The 22,412-nt window shown below is 57.7% G+C and overlaps 1 protein-coding gene across 1 annotated transcript; it reads left to right on the top strand.

The window, feature by feature from the left end:
- Window positions 1–33: 33 nt before the first annotated feature.
- On the top strand, window positions 34–18,108 carry ABCD1 (ATP binding cassette subfamily D member 1). The gene is made up of 10 exons (XM_060087477.1): window positions 34–1,405; window positions 4,231–4,411; window positions 9,289–9,431; window positions 9,522–9,690; window positions 10,280–10,374; window positions 13,307–13,452; window positions 13,890–14,035; window positions 16,344–16,428; window positions 16,745–16,870; window positions 16,969–18,108. Exons 1-10 carry the CDS (start codon window positions 497–499, stop codon window positions 17,174–17,176), a joined length of 2,208 nt encoding a protein of 735 aa, XP_059943460.1. The 5' UTR covers window positions 34–496; the 3' UTR covers window positions 17,177–18,108.
- The last annotated feature ends 4,304 nt before the right edge of the window (window positions 18,109–22,412 follow it).

The raw sequence follows: 22,412 nt of genomic DNA, 5'->3' as shown, positions 1-22,412 counted from the left end.
CCGCGCCCTGGCTCCGCCTCCCACTCCTCCTCCGCCTCCCACCCCTCCTCCGCCTCCTCCCCTTCCCCCGAGTCACCCCTGGGGAAGAGTGGGTGGGTAGGTGGGGATTCTGGGCGGGTGGCGGAGTCACAGTCGCTTCAGCCAGGCTGCCGAGCGGACGGACGCGCCCGGTGCCCCGGGGGAGGAGGAGGTGGAGAGGAAAAGACGCCCTCTCTGCCCTAGACCTCTGGAGGCTCTGACCCCAGGGGCCAGGGGACTGACAAGTTCCTCCACCTCGGCTGCCTGAAGAGGCCGCGACCCTGGAGGCCCCTGAGCCCACCGCACCAGGGGGCCCAGCACCACCCGGGTGGCCTAAAGCGACAGTCTCAGGGACCACTGCGAGGTTTCCAGTTGCCTAGACAACGAGCCTGGGGTCAGAGCCACCACCCTTCCAGCCACCTGCCTCCTCTGCTGCCTCAGGCACCAGTCCTAGCCCCGTGAGTCCAGCCCAGGTGACATGACCGTGCTCTCGACCCCCCGGCCCTCGCGGGTGACCACGCTGAAGCGCACAGCTGTGGTCCTAGCCCTCACGGCCTATGGAGCCCACAAAATCTACCCCCTGGTGCGGCAGTGCCTGGCTCCGGCCAGGGGCCCTCAGACGCCGGCTGGGGAGTCCGCGCAGGAGGCCTCCGGGGCCACGGTGGGCGCAGCGGCCAAGGCTGGTGTCAACCGGGTGTTCTTCCAACGACTCCTGTGGCTCCTGCGGCTGCTCTTCCCCAGGATCCTGTGCCGGGAGACGGGGCTGCTGGCGCTGCACTCAGCCGCCCTGGTGAGCCGGACTTTCCTGTCGGTGTACGTGGCCCGCCTGGACGGCCGGCTGGCCCGCTGCATCGTACGAAAGGACCCCCGGGCCTTCGGCTGGCAGCTCCTGCAGTGGCTCCTCATCGCGCTCCCCGCCACCTTCGTCAACAGTGCCATCCGCTACCTAGAGGGCCGACTGGCCCTGGCGTTCCGCAGCCGGCTGGTGGCCCACGCCTACAGCCTCTACTTCGCCCAGCAGACCTACTACCGGGTCAGCAACATGGACGGGCGGCTCCGCAACCCGGACCAGTCCCTAACGGAGGATGTGGTGGCCTTCGCCGCCTCCGTAGCCCACCTCTACTCCAACCTGACCAAGCCGCTCCTGGACGTGGCTGTGACCACCTACACCCTGGTTCGAGTGGCCCGCTCCCGCGGGGCCGGCACAGCCTGGCCCTCGGCCATCGCTGGCCTTGTGGTGTTCCTCACGGCCAACGTGCTGCGAGCCTTCTCGCCCAAGTTCGGGGATCTGGTGGCAGAGGAGGCGCGACGGAAGGGGGAGTTGCGCTACATGCACTCCCGGGTGGTGGCCAACTCGGAGGAGATTGCCTTCTATGGGGGCCACGAGGTGGGGCAGGTTCGGGCGCCGGAAAGCGTGTAGCTGGGGGCTCAGGGGCAGGAGAGCCAGGGCTGCCTACGGCTGATGCCAGAGGTGTGGGCCAACCAGGGCCTTGGGCAGTTCAGATGGCACAGTAACGGAGAAGCAGGAAGGCTGGGTGGGGACTGCCCTGGGCCACTTCTGCTTCCTCTCCGCCTCACTTGTCTTGGCCTTAAGGCTGTGGACCCCAGCGATTTGAGACCAGAGTTCCCTGGTTGCCCCATGCCTCTAGCCAACAGAGAGGAGGCTCCTGCCATCTGGGGACGCGGCCTGCTGCCTGGCCCCTCCTGGGCCCCCAGACCCTTTGAAGGCTGGCCTCTGGCCCAGCTGGCCGGCCGGGCAGGCGGGCATTATGGGCATGACTCAGCCCAAGCGGAGGTTAACAAGCAGTGCGCAGCGTGCCGGCCGCAGCGGTAGTGGAGCTCAGCGCTCCAGGTCAAGGCTTCCCCCATCCGGAGCCCGAAGGCCCGCCTGGCTGTGGGCTTGGCCGCCTCCCCGAGGCCCTGGCCCAGGATGCCGGGCCCAGGCTGCCACTGCGGCAGGACGCACTTCCTGCCCGCCCAGCAGCCACCCTGCCCCCAGCGTGGCCGCCCTTCCGCCCGGGTCCCAGTTGTGCAGCTTCCCGGCAGGCCGGGTTGGGGGGGGGGGGGCGGGCCAGCTACGGCCAGTAGCCCGGGCCTAGGAAAGGTTACTCCAGGCCAATGCTCCCTTTATCTCGCCTCGGCCCCTCCCCTTCCTCGTGCCTGGGGTTGCGGCTGCCTCTGGCTAGGCTCTCTGCAACTCTGGTTTCAGTTCCCCAGTGTTTCTCGGGGGAGGGGCACAATGGCATCCATCTCGTGAAGGCCCATGTGTCCTCCCCGGGTCAGGTGGCCTTGTGCCCCAGACCTTGTCTCACTGGCTGCGCATCACATCAGGCAGAGAGGCAGGCTTGTCTCTGATTTTTAAAAAGGGTTTATTCCTGAGCAGATAGGGGGCATCCCGGGCGTGGGCTGGGCTCCAGATTTGGAGAAAAAGCGCCTGGTCTGCAGCTGCAACCCCCTCTCCTCCTCTCCTGTCCTCCGGGCCGCAGGGCCTTGGCAGGCAGCCGTGGCCTTGGGTGAGGCACTTGGCACGTTCCCCGTAGCTACATTGTCAGCCCCAGCCAGCACTCCTGCCAGCTCCCAGCACGAGCCTGGATTGCCCGGGTGCTCATTTCAGGAACAGGAGATGGGCTTGAGGCAAAGCCACTGAGCGGTGCCGCAGACCTGGGTGGTGGGGGATAGAGGAGAGATCACTGGCTCCTCGAAGGACTTCTTCTGGGCTGGTTTCAGCAAATCGCATGCTCACCGCGAGGATTCACCGGCCAGGGCTGGAGGGACCTTGTGAGCGTCCACAGCCTGTCTGTTTAGGCCTCAGCCAAAGGCCTGAAAGCAGTGTGGAGTGATGGGCCTTCATAGGTGGGTTGATTGCCCTTACTGTATAGGCAGGTGGCTCACCCCAGTCCCATTGGCGGATGTCCCCATGCCCAGGCTCAGATCAACAGGCTAGGGCAGAGGTGACTGGCTGGAGGGCAGACAACAGGGTATTCTGCTGTTACTGGGATCTCGAGGAGGCTTATTTAGACATGCGCATACCAACACACACAACCTCTTACTGGCTTGTGCCTAGGTAGACCTTTCTTCATAAGTGGAAGCATGAAGCATCGTTTACAAGAATTTGGTCCTCCTAATGGCTCAGCCAATGTGATCCAAATTCCATACCTCTTGCTACCTCCAGGCTGTGTGAGCTGGGGCAGGTCACTTTGCCTATCTGGGCTGCGTTGGACATGAGAATACACACACAGTGGGACATGGTGAGAATTAAATGGAGAGTCAGCTGTGAAACCACTTGACAAAGGAAACGGTTCCAGGCTGGGCAGCTATTGTCAGTCAGGGGTGGGAAGGCGGGGCTAGGGCATGTGCCCCCCGACCAAGAAATCTATGCCCCAATGGCCACCTTGCTGTGACTGCTTCCTGACCACTCCAGCCCCCCGCCCGTCTAACTGCTGCTGTCACAGGGAGCCTCTTTCTCTCGCACTCCCTCTCCTCCTCTCTCTTCTCCAGGCCCTGCACAGGTCCCTCTCCTGAGATGGCAGGTAGTGGCCAGTGCAGGAAGGGGAGGGCAGGGGAGGCCCACTCACTGCTGAGTGGGTGGGCCAGAGTCCTCAGCTGGCTTGGGTGTGGGGCTGTCCACTGAGGGCGATTCCTGCACGAGCTGGCTTGGGAGTGTGCCCTGCAGGTTCTGGTGGGAGAATGCAGTGAAAGTTTCTCACCCAGAGGAACTATGGGAAAGTAGAGGGAGGCGGGGCCTAAGCAGGTAGAGATTATTGAACCAAGTTCTTCAAAACCAACAACCGCCTTTTGCTTTCCTGTGCTGTCCTTCGCTTAGTTCAGGGTAGCCCCCCAGCAGTTGCCCAAAGAAACGGGCAAGGTGGCTGCCCTCGGCCTATGTTGAGAAGCTGTCCAGGGCAAAGAGAGGGGTGTGGTGAGCACTCCAACTGAAGAGGTAGCGGAAAGGGGATGAGCGTGGGCCTCAGGAGGTGGGGGGGTGAGCCCCTTCACTGCCGCCATACCCCAATGCTGCGATGTCGATCCCATACCTCCCACAAGTTTGAGACCTGTCCCCTGTAAACATGGCCCAGTCCTAACCCCCGGCTCTCAACCTTGTCGTGGTCATCAAACAGCATGGCCTGTGTGAGCGACACTTGGGGACTCTCGCTGTCGCCCCTGTGGGACTGACCGCCAGGCCTCTGGGTCTCCGGTGCCCCGTATCTGCAGGTGGAGCTGGCCCTGCTGCAGCACTCCTACCAGGACCTGGCTTCGCAGATCAACCTCATTCTGCTGGAACGCCTGTGGTATGTCATGCTGGAGCAGTTCCTCATGAAGTACGTGTGGAGCGCCTCGGGACTGCTCATGGTGGCTGTCCCCATCATCACCGCCACCGGGTACTCGGAGTCAGGTGAGCGGGGGCCTGTCCTCCTGCACCACTGGGCTAGGCTTGGGGGGGCCCCAGTGCTCAGCCGGCCCACCTGACTTTTCTACTTCCGGGGTCGGGGGGCACCCGGCAGGTCACACTCTCCCAGAGCTCCCCTTTACAGCATCTCACGCTTCTTGGTCCCACTTGGCCAAGCCCAGGGACTGCAACTCAGGAACAGCCTTCAGCAGGCGCGTGCACCCTTGCGCATCTGGCCCCGCCCTCGGCTCATCTTGGAAGTGGGAGGGTGGGGAAGTACGTCAAGGGAGCCCCTTCCTGGCCTGGGCTTTGGCTTTCCCACCCGCGCCTACAATAGCTCTGGCAGGTTGTGGAGGGCAGAGCCCCCTTCCCCAAGGCCTTGGGGGGACTGGGAAGGATTCACATTTTGTTCCTCTACTGGTTTGCAAGGAATTCATTCTGCTTGCAGCCTTTTCATGGTTGCCCTTCCAAGGTTAATGTGAGAACAGTGTGGGTTAATCAATAGCTCCTCCTCCTCTGGGCCCTTAGAGCACGTGGACTGGAGGACCAGCCCGCCTGACGTGCTGATGTCCCCAGCAACAGGTTTGCCGTTGCTTTATCCGGTTGGTGCGTGTTCAGATTCACCTGTGAGTTTCTGCTTTCTTGGCTTCCCAGCCCTTCCCCGCGGCCCAGTGACCCTCCTTCAGACAGCCGTCCTTACTGTGAGGCTTTCATCATGGAGCTTCGAGATGATTTTCTTGTCTGAAAATGTTTTTATTTTATCCTCCCCCTACCCCCGAACTGAAGTTCAATTGGGTGAGGGAGTTGAGACGGACGGTCGGTTTCTCTCAGCCCACTGACAACATCCTGTTGCCTCCGTTGGAAAATCTGTTACCAGCTTAACTGCTCTCAGCAGCCTGCGTGGTCTCCCTGGTTAGACTTTTCTCTTTTTCTGCAGTTTCTTTAGGAAGCGTTTGCCTGTGCGTTTCTGTCTATTCTGCTTGAGACTTGTTGTATGGCCATTGAATACTCAGATTGTTCCATCGTTCTGGAAAGTTCTCAGCTGTTATCTTTTCAAATATTGCCTCTCTCATTCTTTTTACTCTTTCCTTCTGGAATTCTCATTGCGTGTTGGGCTTCTCACTCCTTTGTGACTGTCCGTCTCTCTTCACTTTTCCCCATCTAGCACTGTCTATTTTGGGAGTTTTCCTCAGATTTTCCTGCTCATACATTTGCTAGTTTTCTCTTCTGCTGCATCTAATTTGAATTTTCTTTTTTTTTGGCCACACCACGCTGCTTGAGGGATCTTAGCTCCCCGACCAGGGATCGAACCCGTGCCCCCTGCATTGGAAGCACAGAGCCTTAACTACTGGACCACCAGGGAAGTCCCTAATTTGAATTGTTTTTTATTTCAATGCCTTTTTCTGTAAAGTTCTGCCGGCGACCATATTAATCATGTTCATTCCATGGTCTCTGTGCAGCTATTCGGTTGTCTGAATTCTTGGGGGGTCTAAGCCAGCTTTATCTTCCATCTGCCGGTCTTCTTTGCTCGTGGTCGTTGGGTCTAGCCTAACTAGAGGGTAGGATTCCCCTGCGCACATTTGCTTTAGTTTTAGCCAAGCGGCTGCCCGGTAATGAACCAGTTGGAGGCCACTTTCATGTTAACTTCTCTGCTTGGGGGAGGAGGGGTCCCCGCACTTGCAGGTGATATTAATTTGCAGCCCAGACACATAATTACAAATTCTTAGAGGAGACCTTTTGGTCCTTGCACCTAGAGCCCTATCTTCTCCGTCTCTGGGGATGTCACAGGAGCACCTGGCTACTGGGTTCTCTTCTCACTCCTGGGAATTTCCCTTGCTTTCCTGCAAGCACAGCTCTGATTTAAAAGGTGTTATATTTTATGCAGTTTGGTAGTAAGAGGGTTTTCAGATATATGTAAAGAGAGAGCCTGACGTGCGTGTTTCAGAACCAGAAGTCTCTCTGATTCTCTCCCTATTGGTGTCTCTCCCTTGGGGCTTCCGTACCCTCAGCTGTCTGTCCCTCTCTGGGTGACCCCCAAGAGGAAAGGTTTAATTGGAGGGGGTAGTTGCTTCCACCAATGGACCTACACTAAGGGTGGCCTTGATTTAGGCCAGGAGCATGGGAACGGACCCAGGAGGAAACCAAGCCGTGGTTTCTGTGAGGAAGTGCCTGTGGCCGCTTCCCTCTGAAGCTGGCACTGGGCACTGGGCACTGGGCACAGCTCAGCCTGTCTAGTCCCCGAGGCCTCTCCCTCCTCTGAAGGCCTAGGACTTTTTGGCGCCTCTGCTGTGTCGGGCTTTGTGGGCGATTCAGAGTCCTGAGCTCCTGTCCCCACGCTCATGGCCCTTATAGCCAGTCACCTGTGAACGTGTGGACCGCTCCCATCCCCCTGGCTCACTCCGCTCGTCTCACTGGCCTCCCCCGGAACACCAGGCCTGCTTCCGCCTCAGGCCCTTTGCTCCTCCTCGCTCTGCCAGGAATGTTCTTCATTCTGCCATCCCGCGGCCCCTCCCTCCCTCTGTGGGAGCTTTGCTCACAGGCACCCTCTAGGTGAGACCACCGCTCCACCTTTCTCTCCCCCTCCCCTGCCTCGCTGCTGAACAGCCCGTCTGCTCCCCGTCTGCGGCTGCCTTATAGAGGCTCTGCCACTTTAAACTCAAGGAGGCCAGAGGTTTATCTGTTTTGTCCCTGCTGTGTCCCCAGTAACTGGAGACAGAGAGCGCTGGGAAGCAGGTGAGGAGGCCAGCGATTATCCACAGGGGAAGATGTAGCTACCTTTGCCTTTCTGGCCTGCCAGCATGGCGGCCTGGCCAGGAAGAGCTGTCAGGTGTCTGGCTCTAGGGCACTCATCTTAGCCCCCAAGGCTCCGAGGAAAGCTGCAGAGGGTTATGCTGTCTCCAGGCAGGGGCCCACTGTTGCCAGGGCCCCCGCGCAGACCCTTTCCCTTTGTGCGCAGTCCCTTTCCAGCTCTCAGGATGTCCGGCGAGGAGGGTTTGTGTCCCCCCTGCCTAGGGACCTTAGACTGTCAGAATCACCACTCCCCTCCCCCGCCCAGTTCCCTGGACTCCTGGTGCTCCAGCCAGCTGTCTGGCCCTATCCACCCCACACTGCACCTGCCCTGACCTGACTCCCTGGCCCTTCCCAGCCCACCCCCACCATCACCTCCTTGAGGCTCCAACCTCAGATCCATTTATGCCCCTGGATAGAGTTAGCCCTCAGACTTGGCCTCCCCCTTGCTCCCCATCACCATTTCCAGAACATTCCTTGTGTAAAAACCTTGCCCCTCTAGGGGGTCCAACGGTCAAGGGAGTCAAGGCCATTGACAAGAGAGGGTTGAAGTGAGCGACCATGGGGTCTCAACTGAGACAGAAAAGAAAAAACCAAGTAAAGACAGGAGCAGGCTCTCAGGGAGAGATAGTAGCATCGAGGATAGCCGCAGAATACGGCAGCAAGGGGAGAGGTGAGGGCGGCACGGGATACACTGGAGGTCTGAAGGGGGTATTCCCGTTTGAGAGGCTCGGCAGGGGCTGCCGTTGTCGTGCAGGACGCAATATCTGCGTTATTGAGACGTAATTAACATACCATACAATTTGGCCTTTTTAACGGGTACAATTCAGTGGGTTTTGATATAGTCACAAAGTTGTGCAACCATCACCACTATCTAAGTCTAGAACATTGTCACCACCCCAACAAGAAAGCCCGGACCCATTAGTGGTCACTCCCCACCCCACCTGGCAGCCCTCAGCGACCACTCATCTTCCTGTCGCTATGGGTTTGCGTCTTCCGGACATTTCATATAAATGGAATCACACAATATGTGGCCTTCTGTATCTGGCTTCTTTTACTTAGCATTGTGTTTTTACGATTCATCCACGCTGTAGAATTAATCAGTACTTTATTCCTTCTTATGGCTGAATAATGTTCCATTGTATGTATATAGCTACCACATTGTGTTTACCCACTCATCCATCGGTAGACGTTTGGGTTGTTTCCATCTTTCGGCTCTTACGAATAACTGCTACGCACATTCATGTATCATTTTTTGTGTGGACCTCTGTCTTCACTCCTCTTGGATATATGCACACCTAGGAGTGGAATTGCTGGGTCATTTGGTAACCCTCTGTTTAACATTTGGAAGAACTGCCAAACTTGTCTTGCACAGTAGCTGCACCATTGTTCATCCCCACCAGCAGCGTCCCATGGGGCCAACTGCTCCGCTTCCTCACCAACACTTTTACTGTCTTTTCACTTATAGCCATCCTAGTGAGTGTGAAGTGGTGTCTCATCGCAGTTTTGATTTTGTATTTCCCTGGTGACCAATAAACATCTTTTCGTATGCTTCTTGGCCATTTGTATATCTTACAGAGGAAATGTTTGTTCAGATCCTTTGCCCATTGTTTAATTGAGTCGTATGTCTCTTTATTGTTGAATTGAAAAAGTTCTTTATGTATTCTGGGACCTGGGCCCTTAGCAGATATATGATCTGCAGATATTTTCCTCCAGTCTGTAGGTTGTGTTTTCACCTTCTGGATGACTTACTTTGGTGCCCAGAACTTTTTACTTTTGTCAAAGCTCCCTTACCTGTTTTGCTTTTGTCACTTGTGCTTTTTGGTGTCGTATTTAAGGAGCCATACCTAATCCCAGGGCACGAAGGTTTACCCCTGCTTTCTTCTAAGAGTTGTGTACTCTTAGCTCTTCCGTGCAGGCCGGTGCTCCACTCTGAGTTAGTTTTTTGTGTGTGGTGTGCGGTAGGGGTCCTTCTTTTGCATGTGGATACCCGGTTGTCCAAGCACCATTGGCTGGACAGACTTGCTCTCTCCCCCAGTGGGTCAGTTATGATTTTCCACTGTCCTTGCCACTCCCCGCCCCACTGTGCTCTGCAGACTCGGAGGTGGCGAAGAAGGTGGCCCTGGAGGCGAGGGAGGAGGAGCTGGTGAGTGAGCGCACGGAAGCCTTCACCATCGCCCGCAACCTCCTCACAGCTGCCGCGGACGCCATCGAGCGGGTCATGGTGTCCTACAAGGAGGTAACCCCCCGCCCAGCCCCCACCCCTACCATCTCCCCTCCCTCCCCACCCCCACTGGCAGGGGCTGAGCCACGGTCGCCCTCCCTGCAGGTGACAGAGTTGGCTGGCTACACAGCCCGGGTCCACGAGATGTTCCAGGTATTTGAAGACGTCCGGCACTGCCGTTTCAAGAGGCCCGGGGAGCCAGAGGACGCTCAGGCAGGGTCCGGGGCCGTGGTGAGGCCCGGTGTCCGTGTGGAGGGGTCCCTGCAGATCCGAGGTAAGGGTGCCCTCCCCAGAGAGGCCGCCCTGGTCCTGGTCCTCCCACGGCAGGCTGCCCAGCGCCCCACAGAGGGCTTCCTGGGCACGTTGCGGCCCCCGCAGCCCTCCCTCTCAGAGCGGTCGCCGCTGGCCACTGTGCTCACGTGCCCAGTCCCTTCCAGGTGCCCTGGCCCTTCCAGGTGCCCTGGCCAGGGTTTCCCTTTGCGAGAGAGGGGGGCGTGGTCCCTGAGCGGAGGGGATCACTCACCCACAGGGGCAGCGAGAGAAGTTCGCAGCTCCAGTAGGGGCTGGGGCGCTGTGGAAGAGGCCCCAGGCGTCGGAGCCGCCTTGCAGGTGGTGTGGCGTTGAGGGGCTACAGGAGCGGACCCCACGCTCGGGCTCCAGAGGCCAGGGAACCGGCTTTGCCCCTCCGCCGCCCAGAGCACAGCAAGGGGGCTGTAGTCAGCTGGTGGGCAGCTGCACTGTATTCCCAAGGGCCCCTGGGCCACACACTGGCATGCTGTCGCGGGTTGGGGGTAGATGGCGCCCACCGGAAGGTGGAGGGAGAGCTCTGCTCCTTCTCTCCCCTCCTCGCGTTCTCTCTCCAGGCCAAGTGGTGGATGTGGAGCAGGGGATCGTGTGTGAGAACATCCCCATCGTCACGCCCACGGGGGAGGTAGTGGTGGCCAGCCTCAACATCAGGGTAGGTCGAAGGGCGGAGGGGAGCCCCAACCTGGAAGCACGGGCGGGGCTGAGCCCAGCTCTGGGGCCCGGGGCCTGGCCTTCTGCACCCACCTCAGCCCTCAGCATCCAGCCTGCCCGCACTGCCAGTAGCCATGGACCCCAGGTCTACGTGGCAGGCAGGCTAAGCTCAAGGTGAAAGACCAACGTGTCTCTGAGTGACTGTTAGTTCTGGGGCAGTGGAGTCAGAGCTGATTAAGAGAGACCAGTGATTACCTGCACTGGGCTGGAGTCACCCAAAGGTTCCTGGTCCTATCGTTGCCAGCACCCCACGCCTGCCCCTATCCCTGAGTAGCCCAGGACTTGGGGACTCTGGTCCAACTCCAGCTGTGATGAAAGAGATTCTCTTCCACCGACCCGGGCTTGAGGTCCCACAGATCTGCTGTGAGAGGCCCCCAGGGCGGGTGTGTGCCGGGTGCAGCCTGGCCCACTGGGAGGGCTCTCAGCCATTATGCAAGCTGTCTGTGGAGAGGATGCCCTGGGGGCAGACATTCACCAATGACCTGTGTTCCCAGCCAGAGCTCTGGACAGGGTCAGGGAGTGATAGAGTGAAAGGGAGTCCTGGGTGCAGGAGTCATTCATTCATTCAACTAATGTTCCCTGAGCTCCAGGCTGGACCCTGTAAACCACAGGTAAATCAGGGGAACTCCAAAGGGTTACAGAGATCCCAGATTTGGGACTTCCCTGGTGGTCCAGCGGTTAAGACTCCACGCTTCCACTGCCAAGGGCGCGGGTTTGATCCCTGGTCAGGGAACTAAGATCCCACATGCCGCCCAGTGTGGCCAAATTAAACTTTAAAAAAAAAAGAAAAGATCCATGGTTAGATGGCTGTCCCGGGTCCAGCGAGGGCCACAGGAAAGGTAGACTAGAGGTCTGCATCCCTGGGGGAGTAGAGGTCACATGAAGCTTCACCCAGGAGCCTCCGGGCGGGCAGGCGGGCAGCGTGGTGAAGAAGAGGGCAGGAACGAGGAGCCAAGGGGCTTCGGGCCCAGGTCCTGCAGGGGCCACGTGTGCCCCGCTGAGGAGCCAGGGCAGCGGAAGCCACGGCCAGGCAGGGAATAGGCAGGAAGGGCCAGCGCCTAGAACTCCTTTCCTTGATCTGCTGAGAGGGGGCCTGAGAGCCAGTTGGAGGCTGGATGCAGGCCAGTGGTGCGATCCCCATCGCCCCTGGCAGTAGTCACCCTTGGGGTGTGGGGCTGCCACTGCCAGTTTATGCAGGGTGAATGGCTTCCAGGCAGGCCCAGTGAAAGCCCCGCTGGGCAAAGCTCAGAGGCCATGGTGAGCAGGGGCGTGGCTGGTTAAGGAGCGAGGTCAGCCGAGGAACGGGTGACCAGGGGCTGAGCAAGGGCTCTGTCCTGGCAGAGCCGCTGGTGGAGCTGGGCTCCAGGGCTGGGAGATGTTGGGGGTGGGGAGCAGTTCCTGGCCCTGATCAGCCAGGTGATAGGGTCAGAAGGGCGGTCGGAGAGATGCACGGAAGGAGACGAGGGAGGCAGCCGTGGAGCTGGCTGGGGCCACGCAGCTCCCCCGGAGCCAGGCACACAGAGGAGCCGGGGCCTGACCAACCAGCCCTCCCACACCTGCACAGAGGGGGGCCTGGGCCCTGCCCGAGGGAGTTTATAGTCTAACGAAGGAGGAACAGCAAACGAGGGGCTCAACCAACAGAATTTCAGATCAGGGTGTCTAGGCCTCTCCCAGCTTCTGGTGTTTTGCCTTCATCTTTTTTTTTTTGGCTGCGTTGGGTCTTTGTTGCTGCGCGTGGGCTTTCTCTAGTTGTGGCGAGCAGGGGCTACTCTTCATTGCCATGCACGGGCTTCTCATTGCGGTGGCTTCTCTTGTTGTGGAGCACCAACTCTAGGCGTGCGGGCGCAGTAGTTACGGCACTTAGGCTCAGTAGTTGTGGCTTGCGGGTTCAGTAGTTGTGGCGCACGGGCTTAGTTGCCCCGCGGCATGTGGCATCTTCCCGACCAGGGCTCGAACCCCTGTTCCCTTCATTAGCAGGCGGATTCTTAACCACTGCGCCACCAGGGAAGTCCCTGCCTTCATCTTCACATGGCACTCTCCCTGTGCACGTGTCTCTGTGTCCAAATGTCTCCTATTTATAAGGACACCAGGTCACACTGGATTAGGGGCCCACCCCACTCCTCATCTAAATTTCATTATATCCGCAAAGACTCTATTTCCAAGTAAGGTCACATTCTGAGGTCCTGGGAGTTAGGACTCCAACCCAGGACTCTTTGAGGGGACACAGTTCAACCCATGGCACTGACCGGGATAAACCAGATGGACGCGCGTATCCGACACACTCTGGGATCTCGTGAGGACTGCACTGGCTGGAAGGCCCTTAGTGTTGCTGTGATGTCACACATGGTGGTGGGCAGCGGAAGCTGTACCCCACGTGCCTTGACTCCGTGCCTCATGCTCTCCCCCACCCCGAGGACGGCGGGCTCCCTGCCATCTGCACGATCCCCGCCTGCTCGGGCCTTTTTCCTATAGCAGGTGTTTCCAGAACACCAGGGGACATGATGTAGTTGGCTCATGGGGGGCCTCAGGTGCTTGACGCTTGGCTTCCAGGTGAAGTGGGATGGCTGGGCTGCAGGCTGACGTTGACCGTCTGGGGCGCGTACCCATTTGTTGGACTGTAGCAGAACAGGCCCTCCTCCTACTGGCCCCCTGCTCTCTGGTGCATGTCGGGGCCCTAGGGGACAAGGCAGTGCCTGAAACAGGCAGCCGGTTAGGGCTCTGGATACCAGAGCTCACCGTCGGGGCCCTGCCATTCCTCACCAAGAGATGGAGGACGGCATGTGCTGGGTGCGGGGCCTCTCCGAGGCTGTCAGGCAGCCCGTGGGTAAGGAGAAGGAGGCCCGGGCCGGGCTCCACGGCCGCTGCCTCTACAGGTGGAAGAGGGCATGCACCTGCTCATCACCGGCCCCAACGGCTGCGGCAAGAGCTCTCTGTTCCGTATCCTGGGCGGCCTCTGGCCCACCTATGGTGGCGTGCTCTACAAGCCCCCACCCCAGCGCATGTTCTACGTCCCCCAGAGGTGAGTGGTGCGGTGATGGGGCCACCGGCGGCGGGGTGGGGGGGAGGGAGCCAGCGTCCCCAGGTCCGCCCCCACCCCTTCTGACCTGCGGAACCTGACGTCCCGGAGATGGCAGGGCCCGAGGCCTGGGCAGAGGACGGCAGGGTGCTGCCACTCCGCCCCGACCTGCTCACCCAGCAGCTTCACAGCTGGGGGTGCGTGTGCATGCATGAGTGTGTGTGCCCGAGTACCTGCACGTGTGCCGTGATGCGTGTGTGCAACCCAAGTGTGCGTGCGTGTGTGAGTGGGTGGGCGCGGCACGCTGCGCGGCGGCGTCTGCGGCCTTCTGGTCGGCCCCCCTCGGGCAGGCAGGGCCCGTGCGGAGCCCGCTCAGGCACAGGGCATCGGCAGGGCAGCCGGGCCGCCCTTCCCTCGGTGGACACGTGGCTCTCCCGCAGGCCCTACATGTCTGTGGGCTCCTTGCGCGACCAAGTGATCTACCCGGACTCGGTGGAGGACATGCGAAGGAAGGGCTTTTCAGAGCCGCACCTGGAAGCCATTCTGGACATCGTGCACCTGAACCACATCCTGCAGCGGGAAGGAGGTAGGGGAAGGGGCATCCCACTCATCAGTGCCACAGGGGAAGCCGTCAATTGATCGTCCTTTGTCCCAAGGCTCAGCCGGGGAACCTGCTGCTGCGCCTGCCCGTGCCTCCCTCCTGGCCCCCGAGGGATGAAGACTACCCCAACCAAAGTTCGCAAGTCCGAAGCGCTATGTGGCCTGGAGAGCCCCGCCCCCTGGGGAGGACTGGCAGGAAGCGGGCGGCCGCAGATGGCCTGAGTGCACTCCACTCGGGAAGGGAGCCAAGCCTGGCGGGGGCCACCCAGCGGGGCACGCTCTCCAGGCTCTGCGCTCCGTGGCAGGCAGGGCCTCTTGGGCCAGGCAGGGAAGCGACAGGTCAGTTATGCATTTCAGCGAGAGGGCAGAGCATGGGTGTGGGCAGGGCAGCCTGCAGCGTGCACAGTGGGAGCAGAGGTGGAGGGGACGCCTGCCCACCCACGTGTCTGGCTCGAGCCTGGGAGGTGTGTCCCCTGGGAAGAGACCGCAGGAGGGAGAGACAGGCCGATGGCCAGAGAACGCATCGCTTGGGGACTTCTCAGGTTGGTCTTTAATTGCCTGTCGTGCCCAGAGGGGAAGAAGAGGAGTGCGGTCCAGCTGCCAGAGTTTGGATTTTTATACTGAAAGCTGAGTGGCAGAGGTCCGAGTCCTACCTAGGCTACGAAGGGGCAGCTTGACCTTGAGCGAAACCTGACCTCTTGAGATGCTTTCCACCTGTAGAAGGGGCCAGGTACCAGTCTCAACCTCAGTGCCAGCAGCAAATGAAAGAGTGCCTGTGAGGACCCATGGGGGCTCCGCAGGACGTGGCAGGTGACTCATGAGAGTCCTTCCCAGGTGTTGTCACCTGTGCAGAAGGGGGGCCACAGGCGGCGGATTCAGTGGGGCTGTTCCTCCCGGGCCTGCCCTGGTTGCCATGGTCCCTGCAAAGCTTTATCCCCAGCTTCGCCCTGGCCTGGTCGGGCCTCTTTCGCTCGCCCTGGGAGTGTACCCCTCCTCCTGGACTCCACACACCCCTGAGTGCCTGGGGCCCCTGAGGCCGGCCATTACACCCATTAGCATCGAGTTCAGCTGTGAGTAATAGAACCATCCACCAACTGTGGCTGAAATAATTTGCACGTTCATCTTAACCGTGACATAGAAGTCCCGAGGAAGGCAGGCTGCAGTTGGTGGGGGCAGCCCCACTCCACGAAGGCCCCCAGGTCACTCTGTTATATGTGGCTTCCTTTCCCAAGGTCACCTCACGGTCCAAGGTGTCTGCTCCAGCATCACATCATATCCCAGGCCATAGGATGGAGAAAGTGGCGGGGTGGGGGTGGGGGGGGAGGTGCAAATCATAGAGTGAATGTCGCCTGTCCTTTAAAGAAAGTTCCAGAAGCTGCCACGTGTGTTAACACTTACACTTATACCCCACTGGCCAGAATTCAGTCCTGTGGTTAAACCTCTCATCAAGGCAAGCTGGGGGATTTTGTCTTTTTTGTGTGTGGCCACGTGCCCTGCCAAAATCTCTAGTTTTCTGGAAAGGCAGTGGAGGGAGCAGGCGAGGAGGCGTTTCTGATGAGACGCACAGGCCTGGCGCTTGTGGGTGAGAAGCCTTCTGGAGAGCCCATCGCAGCCATCCTTGGGGCTCTGCCGTGACTGTTTGATGCCCACTGGCACTTCATTAGCACCCCATCAGGTCCTGTGTGAGTTCGCTGGCACCACAGATTGGGTGGGGCAAACGACAGACGTATCGTCTCCCAGTTGTGCAGGCCGGGAGGCCAAGATCCAGGGGTGTGGGCAGGGGCATTTCCTTCTGGGGACAGTGAGGGAGGGTCTGTTCCAGGCCTCTCTCCTGGGCTTGTAGTTGCTGTCTGCTCCTTGTGTCTTCACGTCGTCTCTCCTCTGTGTGTGTCTGCATCTCCAAATGTCCCCTTTTTATAAGGACACAAGTCCCATTGGATGAGGACCCACCCCAGTGACCTCACTTTAACTCGATCACCTCTGTAAAGACCCTGTCTCCAAATGCAGTGGCATTCTCATGTCCTGCGGGTGAGGACTCCCATGTATCCTTTCTTGGAGGGGATGTAATTCTGGTCCCAGCTCTTTTGAGCTATTCCGGTGTCCCCACAGACAGACAGGTACCCAGAGCACACGTCCCCAGTGGACAGCCTTTCCCCGAGTCACGTGCGCTGCTGTGTTCCGCTATTGTTGGTGGCCCGGCCCCTCCCACCACAGCCACTGTGCCTGGGCCCGGGCCCTCTGCCCGTGCTGCCCGGCCCTTGTTGAACTGAACAGCAACCTTTGTCTCCTGCCAGGTTGGGAGGCTGTGTGTGACTGGAAGGACGTTCTGTCCGGGGGCGAGAAGCAGAGAGTTGGCATGGCCCGCATGTTCTACCACAGGTGAGCCACGCTGTCCTGAGTGGTTGGGCTCCCTCGGGCACTGGAAGTCCTCCGGGCCAGGGGCAGAGACAAGGGTGCTGCCTGGGTGCTCCCAGGAGCCTGCTCGGCATCTGTGCTCCCTGGGAGCCCCTTAAGCAGGGAGGGCAGCGCCATCAGGAGGCCTTGCCCTGCCCGCCAGGGCCCAGCAGGGGTGGGACCGCAAGGACAGGGGGTCAGCATGCAGATCAGGCTTCCCGCCCCCACTGGGCCTGGGGCCAGCCCGGGCTGTTGGCCTTGGAGGGTCCACAGGCTCACGCACTCAGCCCCCACCCCCAAGGCCCAAGTACGCCCTCCTGGATGAGTGTACCAGTGCCGTGAGCATCGACGTGGAAGGCAAGATCTTCCAGGCGGCCAAGGATGCAGGCATCGCCCTGCTTTCCATCACCCACCGGCCCTCCCTGTGGTAGGTGCCCTCCGTTCCGGCGAGCGACGCGCCCGTGGCTTTGCAGCTGGGGAGGGGGCGGTGCTGCCAAACGACCTCCGCTCCCTCTCCTGGGACAGGAAGTACCACACACACTTACTACAGTTCGACGGGGAGGGTGGCTGGAAGTTTGAGAAGCTGGACTCGGCCGCCCGCCTGAGCCTGACTGAGGAAAAGCAGCGGCTTGAGCAGCAGCTGGCGGGCATCCCCAAGATGCAGCGGCGCCTCCAGGAGCTCTGCCAGATCCTGGGCCAAGGCCCCGGAGTCCTCCAGACCGCTGCCACCTGACAGACGGCCCTGGCTCTTAGCCCTTGGCCCACGCCCCACACCAAGCCCTCGGATCACGTGAAGGAAACGGAGCGCCTGCCCACCAAGCCTTCCCCTCCACCGCCCCGCTGCGGGCCCACCCTGCATGCTTTGCCGTCCTCCCAGGCCTCCCAGAGGACAGCCAGCGAAACCCGTGCCCACTTCCCAGCCCCACCAGACTGGGACCTGGGCGAGTGGAAGGGGAAAGGGGCCAGAGGCGTGGCCCCGCTCACAGCACCAGCCTGTGCCCAGGAGCCTTGGTGTTTGCGGGGCAGCGCCTCCTGAGTCTGGAGTCCCCCCATTCCCTCCTCTGCGGTCCCTTGGAGACATCACGGATGGTCCGTCTCTCTATTGCCATCATCCCAGTGGCCCGCCGAGGCTCCCGTCCCCCAGAACACCCTTACTGCCATAAAAACGGCCAAGTGGGCCCCGCGATGAGGCAGGGCCCCTCATCTGTGCCCCTTCTCTCCACCAGTCATCCCAAAGAGCCCTCGGGAGGAAGAATTGCAAAACGTTTCCTACCGAGCAATGACAAGAATGTAGACCCCGTCCCCCTCCGTCCCCAGCCCTCTCCCCTTCAGGCTAATTTATTGGATTCCTCCATCGCCAACATGAGCACCCTGCCAGCGGGGGAGGTGGCCTGGGCCCCCAGCCAGCCCGCTACCCCACCAGCCTACACTGCCAACCGCCAGGGCGTGGGTGGGGGTGGGGATGCTGGGGCTGCCGGGCATGAGGGCACCGCTGTCCCAGTTCAGTGCCAAAGAGGGGTCAGTGGGGAAGCTGTCTCTGCAAAGACTGCCCCCACCCAAGGGGGAGACCCCGCCGCCGCGCCGCCGTGTGCCTTTCAGGCCCTCAGCCCTCTGGTCAGGGAACCTCCCTCAGTTCCTCAGTAAAAACCTCCTGTGGAAAGTGCAGTCCTGCCTCCCAGCCTCTTTGTCGGTTGGGGCTTGGGGGAGAGGCGGGAGGGGCAGCAGTGGGCTGCGTGGGGAGGAGGAGCCTTGAGCCCTACCCCCAGCCGACGATGCTGCCCTGCGCGTTCTCCGGCAGACACAGCCGTGGGCAGGCGGCATCAGCAACATCTCACAAAAAGGATGGCTGAGCCGGACGAGGACTCTGGACCCAGCCCCACCTTGTGCCAGGGTGGAGAGGAGAGGACCGAGGTCCAGTCCACCCGTGATGAGCTCCAAGAGAGATGCTGAGAGAAAACCAGTGAGCTGCCAAATGGGCTGGCAGGGGACACGGAGGAAGAGTCCTGAGCCAGCCAGGCAAGGAGCAGTGGGGACACAGTGCTTCTAGACCTTCTAGGAGGGGGGAACGCTTGTGCAGAGGCCCAGGGGTGAATCAGGAGTAAGATGCAGGATATCAATGCCAAGTGCAGGGGGGAGGGAGGGACCTCACTTCCAGAGCCTGGCCTTCAGAAGCAGTGAGAAGCCACTGAAGGGTTTTCAGCAGGATGGAAACAACATGGGATTCATGCTTAACGGAGGCTGCATGGAGGGTTTCTTGGAGGGAGGCAAGAGCACTGCGCTTGGCCCTCACCCACTGCTGGTGGGACAGAGGTGGGGCAGCCATCATGGGGAACAGTGTGGCAGGTCCTGGAAAGCTAGGCAGAGTTCCCATGTGACCCAGCACTTCCACTCGGAGATATAGACCCAAGAGAATGGAAAATAGATGTTCAATCAAAACCTTATACGTGGGGCTTCCCTGGTGGCGCAGTGGTTAAGAATCTGCCTGCCAATGCAGGGGACACGGGTTCGAGCCCTGGTCCGGGAAGATCCCACAAGCCGCGGAGCAGCGGAGCAGCTAAGCAGCTAAGCCCATGCACCACAACTACTGAGCCTGCGCTCTAGAGCCCATGAGCCACAACTACTGAGCCCACGCACCTAGAGCCCATGCTCCGCAATGAGAGAAGCCACCGCAATGAGAAGCCTGCACACCACGATGAAGAGCAGCCCCCACTTGCCATAACTAGAGAAAGCCCGTGCACAGCAACGAAGACCCAATGCAGCCCCAAATAATAAATAGATAAATAAAAATTTTAAAAAACCCTCATACATGAACATTCTTAACAGTACTATTGATGGTAACCAAAAGTGGAAACAACTCGAGTGTCCATCAACAGATGAATGGACAAGCAAAATGTGCTCCGTCCGTACAATGGAGTATTATTCAGCTTGACAAAGAAAGCAGACCAATGGGTGCCAGGGGCTGGGTAGTGACTGCTGAATGGGGTCAAGGTTTCCTTTCGGGGTAATGAGAATGTTCTGGAACTATAGAGGTGATGGTTGCACAATACTGTCAGTATGCTAAATACCAACAAATTGTGCACTTTAAAAGGGTTAATTTTGTGTTATGTGAATTTCGCCTCAAAAAATAAATAATAGATGATGGATACATTGATCATAAAGAGGTAGAAGTGATCGATGACTGATAGATAATAAAGAGAGATGATAGACTGGTGATGATAGTAGATGGATGGATGGATCACAGGTAAAGAGATAGATAGACAGAGACGAAGGAGCACACCGCTTGACGCAACCCAGGCCAGACGTGCTGAGGCCTGAAATCCCAGATGCACTAGAGAGAATAGAAGAAAGCCATGCGGGGGGTACCTCAGACTCTGGGGGAGGGGACGGGTGGAGTGAGAGTCAAGGTGACCCCCGAGTTCTGGCTTGGGTGGCTGGTTGGGCGATGGCATCCATTGCGGAAGAAGGGACAGGTCGGGGAGAAGGTGCTGCCTGATTAGTGCTTGCTGGGCCCAGGCCCTTGGCCCCAGCGGAAATGATGAGTAAGCGCTAGGAGGGTGTGGCTGGCTGAGAGCTCCAGACTGGAGGTGGTCCGAGGGTGCATTGGCCAGCAGAGAGGCAGCTGGTGGTTGAAGAGACGCATGGACGCGAGGTGCTTGGTCTCTCATCTGTGGGGATGGGAGATAGACTGTGTTTTCTCTGAGTTTTTTTTTTTTAATTTTTTTTTTGGCCGTGTTGGGTCTTCATTGCTGCGCACAGGCTTTCTCTAGTTGCGGTGAGCAGGGGCTACTCGATGTGCAGGCTTCTCATTGCGGTGGCTTCTCTTGTTGTGGAGCACCAGCTCTAGGTATGGGGGCTCAGTTGTTGTAGCACTCAGGCTCAGTGGTTGTGGCTCACAGGCTCTAGAGCGCAGGCTCAGTAGTTGTGGCGCAGGGGCTTAGTTGCTCCACAGCATTTGGGATCTTCCTGGACCAGGGCTCGAACCCGTGTCCCCTGCATTGGCAGGCGATTCTTAACCACTGCACCACCAGGGAAGTCCCTTAGCTGAGTTTTGAGGTTAGAATTTGTTCCTGATCCAGGACAAGTGGCAATTTGGAGGGTTAGGAGCTGTTCCTCCATCTCTTCCCAAGATTGTGCAAGTCGTCACTACCTGATAATAAATCCTTTTTTTTTTTCAACTTACAAAGCTAGAATGGTTCTGTGGTCTGCCACCAAACCCTAATTGATACAAATGGAAACAGACATACCCAGCTAATACCATTCAAAAGGAAGTTAGTGGAGAGAAATTAACATCAGACAAAGTACACCTCAGGGCACAAATCATTATTAGGAATAAAAGAGGTTGCTGCCCAATGATTAAAGAAATAATCCATTCAGAAGCATTAACCATTGTGAATGTGTGTGTAGCTGCCTAATGACAGAGCCTCAAATGTACAGCAAACAAAAAAGTAGCAGTAAAAGGAAAAATTAATAAATTAGTAAATTCACCACCGTAAATCACACTACCTCTCACTCCAATTGGTAGCTCAAGCAGACAAAAGTAGGAAGAATATAGCACAAATTGAACACGCTTGATTAACAGACATCCCCAAACTAGAGACTACACACTTCAAGTTCACCTTGAACACTTAATAAAACCCACCATGTTCTCAGCCACAAAACAAATCTCAGCAAATACTAGAAGAATGCGTATCATACAGATCACGTTCTCAAACTGCAATAGAATAAAATCATAAATGGATAATAAAACTGAAATTAAGTCCTCCCATATGTTTGAAAATTTTAATTTACAAATTTAAATTTAAAAATACACTTCCCGGGCTTCCCTGGTGGGGCAGTGGTTGGGAGTCCGCCTGCCGATGCAGGGGGCGCAGGTTCGTGCCCCGGTCCGGGAGGATCCCGCGTGCCGTGGAGCGGCTGGGCCCGTGAGCCATGGCCTCTGGGCCTGCGTGTCCGGAGCCTGCGCTCCGCAACGGGAGAGGCCACGGCAGTGAGAGGCCTGCGTACCGCAAAAAAAAAAAAAAAAAGTAAAAATACACTTCCCAATAACTGATTTGTCCAAGAAGAAATACAATGAAAATCTAAAAAAATGTTAGAACTGAACAACAATGAAAACGTGACATTTGAAAACGTGTGGAGTGTAGCTCAAGCAGTACTTAAGAGTAAATGTATAGCCTTAAAAAAGTAAGCTAAGCCCCAACCCAGGAAGTTAGAAAAACCACAGTAGAATAAACCCAAAGAAAGTAGAAGGAAGGAAATCACAAAGACAGCAGAAATTAGTGAAATAGAAAAAACAAAGATCAATAAAACCAAAAGTTGGTTCTTTGAAATTAGTAAAATAGACACAAGGCTCTGGCAAGAATGAAAGGAGAGGAAAAGAGGGGTAGAACCATGGATACCACAGCCCTTTCCAACATAATGAGAGACTCTGGCTTAAGCGTGGGAGCTTGGACACCTGTGCAAGAGGCTGCTAGATCACATATATTTCAATTATATGTATATGTATATATATATATATATATATAATTGAAAAAATATATATATATATAGCAGCTTTATATATATGAAGCTGCTAGATGCTCACATCTTTACCCCACCTCATGCAGAAGACCAGACTTTATTCTCTGGCAAGTTAGAACAGAGGGTCTTTGGAAATGCAGATTAAAGCCACAGTGATATATCTTTTTATTCCCATCCACTGACTGACAGAAGTTAAAAAGTCAGACAATACCAAGTGTCAGCAGTGATGTGGAGTAGCAGGAACTCGTACACTGTGGTGGTATACAAACTGGTACAACCGCTCTGGAAAACAATTTGGTGTTATCTAGTAGAATTAAAGATGTACATATTTATGGCCTAACAAGGTCACTCTTGGGCACACCCTAGAGAAGGTCCTTCACAAATACCCCAGATTACATGTACAGGTCGTTCACAGGCAGCATTGTTTATAATAAGCAAAAGCCAGAAAAAAC

Source organism: Mesoplodon densirostris, chromosome X (genome assembly GCF_025265405.1).
Source record: "Mesoplodon densirostris isolate mMesDen1 chromosome X, mMesDen1 primary haplotype, whole genome shotgun sequence".
NCBI classification, from domain to species: domain Eukaryota; kingdom Metazoa; phylum Chordata; class Mammalia; order Artiodactyla; family Ziphiidae; genus Mesoplodon; species Mesoplodon densirostris.
This window is presented reverse-complemented; position numbering and strand designations above follow the sequence as displayed.

Bases quoted from the DNA above. Each gene is read 5' to 3' on its own strand.
- ABCD1 (XM_060087477.1), top strand. From the start codon at position 497: ATGACCGTGCTCTCGACCCCCCGGCCCTCGCGGGTGACCACGCTGAAG. The intron at 4,412-9,288 runs GTGAGCGGGGGC...TGTGCTCTGCAG, and splicing joins CACCGGGTACTCGGAGTCAG to ACTCGGAGGTGGCGAAGAAG. The intron at 16,429-16,744 runs GTGAGCCACGCT...CCCACCCCCAAG, and splicing joins GCCCGCATGTTCTACCACAG to GCCCAAGTACGCCCTCCTGG.